A 7,673-nucleotide genomic window follows, 5' to 3' on the forward strand; every position below is an offset into this window, starting at 1 on the left:
TGGGAGCATTTGTGTTATTTTGTATGGCCCATCTTGTAATGTTTGAATTTGTTCAAAACTTTGAAATTTGAAATCATCAGAAGTAACAGAAACTGCATATTCTTATATATCTTTTTCAAACTCTGGAAAGATGTTGAGTAAACTTTGAAGCTATGATAGTGACTAAAAGGGAACTTGTTCAAATATAACGAATAGGAAATATGAATACTGCTGTTTTCAAAAAAAAAGTGCTTTGAGTACTCTGGAGAGTTGTATTTTAAATTTAAAATATGAACTGTACCTTCATTAACAGGTTTTATTACACTACCAAACTTTAAGTGAACCATGTATAATCAGAAGGCTAGTGAGCATTCTGCACAAGAGCACAGGAGAGGTTCTCAAGAAAAAACCCAAGTAAGCAATGCTTAAAAAGTCTATATATTTCTTTGACTATTATCCTTCATAGTTATACTTGCATGGAGAATTCAAAAATTGATTTTGGTCAGCTTGAACCAGATCAATTGTTAAAATATTGATGACTTAAAATTGTTTCTTTTCCTTTTTTTTTCTTGTTTTGATAACTCCTGTGGCACCATTTCTCTGATCATAAAGATAACTTTCTCCCAGTATCACTCATGTGCTGATTCAAGTCTGAGAGTCACCTATTAGTTCTTTATCGCTTTGTGTAAAGCATGATGCTTCTTTGAGCATCTTCCCTGACAGTATGGCTGAGATTGGAACTTGTTCACATTGGAAATGGAGGCTAGAATAAATCTTCAGTGTTACTGTGTACTACCTGAAGTATTAATCTAACTTTTCATGTAGAGAAGCACTAAGGTGGTAATTCAAATGTAATAATTGCAGTTGGGTTTATATTTACACCGTCTACTTGAGTAATCCTGCTGGCAACAGATGTTGCATGCAGTTATCTTCGTTTTTGAACATTAGATTGTCACTGTTTTACATTTCTTGCCCATCAGGACACAAGCTATTGGAAAAAACAATTCTTTTCTTGGAATGGCCATCCAAAACTGTGGAACATTTTGAACTTCTGTATTATTTTCCACTTTTAACTGCAAAGAATGTGTATGAATTAATTAATAGGACGTTGATAGAGTTGTGTAACCCCACCCTATCTACCACAAGAAATGCTTGCAGCAGGATCTTGCTCAGTTGCGTCATTCCCTTTGAGTAAGACGGTGCAAAAATGAAAGCTATATTTTAAAAAAAAACATCTCGTTTGGCTTCCCCATGCAGTTTCTAGTCCTGGCACCATTACTCAGCTGAGAGAATGCAATAAGCAATTGTATTAGTAAGTGACCTTTCGGTTCAGAAGTAGAGCAGATTTCTAGTCAAAAAAGTGACAGTGAAGATGATTTGATAACCTAATTTCTCTCCAAAAAGATTCAGTGCTATTCAAATAAATTTTCATAATGACATATATTGCAAGACAGTGACTGTAAATTATTTTTTTTTTTTTGCGGTGAAATGGTCCTGCCATTTTTGTGAAGGATTTAATTACATCAGCCATTTAGAACAATGCTGTCCAAACTGTCTAGATCCCAAAGCATGCCCATTCTAAGATTGTGTTTTGCCCGAATAACATTTATTTGGAACTGTTAAACCAGGTTATGAAATTATTGTAATTATTTAGGGATTTACTGTATCCAACTTCTTTCATAGCTAATTCACATCTATTAATGACTCAAATGCTTTGATAGAAATAGGTTTTAACTATCTTATATTAACTTTGGATGCATATTGATAGAGCCAGGGTGAAATATCCCTTTAAATGATTCATGAAAAGTACAGAAAATACGATATACACATAAGGTAAGTCTATTGTACTAAATTCAGCAAAATTATATAAAATGTTATGAAAGATGTGAGCAAGCAGTTTTGGAATGCCTAAATTTAGACTTTGATCAATTGCTTAGGTGGGTCATAGACTCTGAATCAAACCACAATAGTATGCTGCTGTAGCTGTGGCTAAATCTAAAACAGAATGAATACCGTGTGTTTAATCAACTCATGCACAGGCAGGGGGTTTCATTACGAGGCAGCAAATAGAGAAATTCCCTATCTACTCCTGTACATGTCACACGTACTCGGGACTCAGTTTTCATAAAATCAGCTTCAGATTTCAGGGAGATACTCCATTTCTAATCCTTCACATAGTATTTTCCTATCCTCCTGCTTTAAAGCCTAATGAAGTCTTCATCTAAATAAGTCTATAAAATGCAAATAAAGGCAAAGGAGATTGCCATTGCTTGTTTACGTGTTTAATCTAAAGGTCTCTTGGTTCATAAGCTGTTACTTTATTCTTTTACTAGTTAGTTGGAGGACTGTGGTTGCCAGAATGCCATCTTCCCATTGAGTACCTCACTGAAATGAGGCTGACATTGGGGCAAACACACAGAATGTAGAGAAGATATGGCAAATTATCAAAGGAAACAACATTCAGCTTTAATAGGGTTAAAAAAAGATTGTTTTCAAGATCTTAAAGCTCTTTAAATTATTATACCATCCAGCTATTAATTGTCAAAACTCTGAATGATAGGTTGGAGATATTTCTATAACATTTCGGTCCTTGTGCTCTCTTGACTTATGAGCCAGGAGATCTTGTATCTGATTTCTTACTGTTCTCATATTTTGATTATGATCTCCTTCAGATGTTTGACTAAAGGGCAGAATGCCTTGATAGAGCTCCAGGCCCAGAGACCCGTCTCTCTGGAACTCTACAAAGACTACAAAGAGCTGGGTCGCTTTATGTTACGTTACGGTGGATCCACTATAGCAGCAGGAGTAGTCACAGAGGTAACTATTACTTGAAACTTTAAGATCCGTTTGATTTTCCACTGTATGAAACTGTAATGCATGTAAGGTTTAGCAAAATAAACCACATCCTTAAGTTATAAGCTTTTTTAACACTAGTTGATTCAGTTCTTCATAACTGTGGGACTTCCCCTCTTTATTTTAAAAAAAAAGGCCTGATGGGTGAGTTAGCACCTCTGCCCTTTCTCCCTTGACATCCATACTTGAATCTAACCCAGATAGATGAAATTCTTGCCTCTTGTTGCTGTAAATTAATGCACAATATGAGCTTGTGCAGCCTGAGCTCAGTTCCTAGTAGGTGCTAACACACAGAGCGAAAGTATCTCTGGCTTGGTCACAATTTCTTGGTCACAGGCTCACTTGGACACTATGGCTGACATGGAATGTGATGAGAAAGCTTTACTCCCTACTTGGCACCTAACTTGAGAGTGCGTGATGGTAATACTGGGATTCAAAATTGAAGATGTGCATTCTGTTATCCTGGCATTCATCAATCTTGATCAGTATAAAAAAAGTTACTAAGGTCGGATAGCCAGAACAGATTGACGTATCTTGTCTTACCCACAGAAGATAGATTTGCTAGTCTCAGAATCACAGTTTTTAAAACATTTTTCAATTTTTTACTTGCTTTTGAAATGTGTTGAAAGACTCAAATATAAAACAGTACTGAACTTTTAGGATAAAGTTGTGTTAATTTTTTCATTCAACATTCTTTCCCTGAAGAAGGCAGTGACTCGAGCTGGGATACTGTTCCAGAAGAACATAAGAAATAGGAGCAGGAGTAGGCCAATCGGCCCCTCGAGCCTGCTCTGCCATTCAATAAGATCATGGCTGATCTGATCCTAACCTCAAATTTAAATTCATGTCCAATTTCCTGCCCGCTCCCCGTAACCCCTAATTCCCTTTACTTCTAGGAAACTGTCTATTTCTGTTTTAAATTTATTTAATGATGTAGCTTCCACCGCTTCCTGGGGCAGCAAATTCCACAGACCTACTACCCTCTGAGTGAAGAAGTTTCTCCTCATCTCAGTTTTGAAAGAGCAGCCCCTTATTCTAAGATTATGCCCCCTAATTCTAGTTTCACCCATCCTTGGGAACATCCTCACCGCATCCACCCGATCAAGCCCCTTCACAATCTTATATGTTTCAATAAGATCGCCTCTCATTCTTCTGAACTCCAATGAGTAGAGTCCCAATCTACTCAACCTCTCCTCATATGTCCACCCCCTCATCCCCGGGATTAACCGAGTGAACCTTCTTTGTACTGCCTCGAGAGCAAGTATGTCTTTTCTTAAGTATGGACACCAAAACTGTATGCAGTATTCCAGGTGCGGTCTCACCAATACCTTATATAACTGCAGCAATACCTCCCTGTTTTTATATTCTATCCCCCTAGCAATAAAAGCCAACATTCCGTTGGCCTTCTTGATCACCTGCTGCACCTGCATACTAACTTTTTGATTTTCTTGCACTAGGACCCCCAGATCCCTTTGTACTGCAGTACTTTCCAGTTTCTCACCATTAAGATAATAACTTGCTCTCTGATTTTTCCTGCCAAAGTGCATAACCTCACATTTTCCAATATTGTATTGCATCTGCCAAATCTCCGCCCACTCACCCAGCCTGTCTATATCCCCCTGTAGGTTTTTTATGTCCTCCTCACTCTCTACTTTCCCTCCCATCTTTGTATCATCTGCAAACTTTGATATGTTACACTCGGTCCCCTCCTCCAAATCGTTAATATAGATTGTAAAGAGTTGGGGACCCAGCACCGACCCCTGCGGAACACCACTGACTACTGGTTGCCAGTCCGAGAATGAACCATTTATCCCAACTCTCTGCTTCCTGTTAGATAACCAATCCTCCACCCATGCCAGAATATTACCCCCAATCCAGTGATTCTTTATCTTGAGCAATAATCTTTTTTGTGGCACCTTGTCAAATGCCTTCTGGAAGTCTAAATACACTACGTCCACTGGTTCCCCTTTATCCACCCTGTACGTTATGTCCTCAAAGAACTCAAGCAAATTTGTCAGACATGACTTCCCCTTCATAAAGCCATGCTGACTTTGTCCTATTAAATTATGTTTATCCAAATGTTCCGCTACTGTCTCCTTAATAATAGACTCCAAAATTTTACCCACCACAGATGTTAGGCTAACTGGTCTATAATTTCCAGCCTTCTGCCTACTACCCTTTTTAAATAAGGGTGTTACATTAGCAGTTTTCCAATCTGCTGGGACCTTTGCCGAGTCCAGAGAATTTTGGAAAATTATTACCAAAGCATCCACAATCCCTACTGCCACTTCCCTCAAGACCCTAGGATGTAAGCCATCAGGTCCAGGGGTTTTATCTGCCTTGACTCCCATTAATTTACTGAGTACCAATTCCTTAGTGATTTTAATCGTATTTAGCTCCTCCCCCCCCAGAGCCCCCTGTTTGTCCAGTGTTGGGATATTCTTAGTGTCCTCTACTGTAAAGACTGAAACAAAATATTTATTCAGCATTTTTGCCATCTCCATGTTTCCCACCATTAATTTCCCGGTCTCATCCTCTAAGGGACCTATGTTTGCCTTAGCCACCCCTTTTCTTTTTATATAACTGTAGAAACTCTTGCTATCTGTTTTTATATTTTTTGCTAATTTATTTTCATAATCTATCTTCCCTTTCTTAATCAATCCTTTCGTTACTTTTTGCTGTCTTTTGAAGACTTCTCAATCTTCTATCCTCCCACTAAGTTTGGCTACCTTATATGTCCTTGTTTTTAGTCGGATACTATCCTTAATTTCTTTACTTAGCCACGGATGGCTGTCATTTCTTTTACACCCTTTTTTCCTCAGTGGAATATATATTTTTTGAAAGTTGTAAAATAACTCCTTAAATGAACACCACTGCTCATGTACCGTCTTACCCTTTAATCTATTTTCCCAGTGCACTTTAATCAATTCCGCTCTCATACCATCATAGTCTCCTTTATTCAAGCTCAGTACGCTTGTTTGAGAACCAACCTTCTCACCCTCTAATTGGATATGGAATGTAACCATGTTATGGTCACTCATTCCAAGGGAATCCTTAACTAGGGCATTATTAATTAATCCTGGCTCATTACACAGGACCAGGTTCAAGGTTGCCTGCCCCCTTGTAGGATCAGTTACATACTGCTCAAGAAATCCATCCCTAATACACTCAATAAACTCTTCCTCAAGGCTGCCCTGCCCAATTTGATTTGTCCAGTTAATATGATAGTTAAAATCCCCCATGGACTTTAACAGTCTTGTGGCACTTTACCTAAGTGGTTGTTCTTTGTGTCTGCCTCTAGGCAGCGGGTGTCAGAAGTCACGGTCTAATGCCATTGAGGGCAGCCATTTATTTATTTGTTAAAAACTCGAAGTACATATAATATATAAATATTTTCTCCTGATGGCTTGAAACATTTTTATTTGATTCAGTTTTGTAAATTGAAGAAGAATAATTGTTCTGTGCCAGTCCTTTTGAGTGCATTTAAAAATTGAAGTGGAAATGTTCTCTCAAGTTCATCACTAGCTTCTTATCAGTGTGATTTAACAGTTCACCAATCAGAAAATGTAGTCATTCCACCAAAAAGAATGCACTGTTTCTGTTATAGATGAGAAATTTAAAGTGCCTTGACTTCACAACTTTTTTTAGTTTAGCTAATAATCATGAAATAACAAGTTCTCATTCACTGTGTAATTCAGCAACCTAATAATAATAACAACCTGTTACTATTTTCTCTTTTTATTACAGATCAAAGAATAATTGTAGAGAGGGATTTCCTAATTTTTGACTTTTCATCGATCCTAATTAAGAAACACAGGCCAACTTGACAATGTCTCACAGCTTTGAAGGATGTAGGAACTGTGGTCGGCAAAACACTGTGCAATTTATAATAATCCAAAATGGAACTTCAGTGAACTTGAATTTGTCAAGAAAGCAACTGACAGAATGGTCTTCTCAATTTATTGACTCATACTGCTAGTAATACCTCCATAAGCAAAGTTGCACTGTGTCTGAGAAGAATCTCTGCAGCTCTGCACAATTAGTTATAGTGATTTTTATCAGCACTCTGCACACTGATACATAATACACATCAAAAAAAAGGAACAACATGTTGGGTATATGATGTGTGACCCAACTGAACTACACATTCAGTGGCCAACAGTTGACAAATACTTCTTTGGTTTGCCTGCCTACTGTTTGTTCTTCCATTAGCGTGCCATGATTTACTAATGTATTTATGGGTTGATCTGCTAACACAGACAGATTAATGATAACAAGTAACAAAAGTACTTAGAATCCTCTTTCCAAAAAAAATGAATTTGCAGTACATCAGATGATCAGATGTAATACTCCAACTATCCTCTTTCATATCAGTGGAAAGTGTTCCAAAACTATTTATCAATGTGCAAGTGACTAAAGCTGGTACTGAATAAAATATGGTTCAAGCAAAGCATTGCTTCAAATTTTTGTCATTTATTGTTTCAGTTGTGTTTTCAACTGGATTGTGAAATTGCCTTATTTTTCAGCTGCCCAAAGTATTAATAATTTTAGTTGCAAGAGGTTTAGGATTTCTTTACATTGTACAGTAGTTTCATTTTGATACACATGTCCCTTTTCGATAGCAGTGCTGATTCTAACTACCTGAATAGTCATTCTTGTAGTTTGTTGTTCTAGTCTGGTACTGTAGGCTTTTCTGTAGCTCTTGAATTGACCAACCATGAGCTCTCAAACTTCTAAGTAGCCATGTAAGGTGTCACTTAGTCATACTGTTGAGGCACTTCTCAATTTTCTGTATGATGCAATGTTCAAAACCAGAATGTTCAAAAAATATTTTGGTTCTC

At 37.4% G+C, this 7,673-nt stretch overlaps 1 protein-coding gene across 2 annotated transcripts in view; it reads left to right on the forward strand.

Moving 5' to 3' along the window:
* The window catches only part of hbs1l (HBS1-like translational GTPase), a 178,321-nt gene extending 171,039 nt beyond the window's left edge, over positions 1–7,282 (forward strand). For both annotated transcript variants that reach the window (XM_067984845.1, XM_067984848.1), the window contains exons 16-18: positions 293–393; positions 2,652–2,796; positions 6,580–7,282. In XM_067984845.1, the coding sequence (XP_067840946.1) occupies positions 293–393; positions 2,652–2,796; positions 6,580–6,591 (258 nt within the window). In that variant the 3' untranslated portion in view covers positions 6,592–7,282. The remainder of the gene's footprint in view (positions 1–292; positions 394–2,651; positions 2,797–6,579) is intronic.
* Positions 7,283–7,673: the final 391 nt, after the last annotated feature.

Source organism: Heptranchias perlo, chromosome 5 (assembly GCF_035084215.1).
Source record: "Heptranchias perlo isolate sHepPer1 chromosome 5, sHepPer1.hap1, whole genome shotgun sequence".
Classification (NCBI taxonomy): domain Eukaryota; kingdom Metazoa; phylum Chordata; class Chondrichthyes; order Hexanchiformes; family Hexanchidae; genus Heptranchias; species Heptranchias perlo.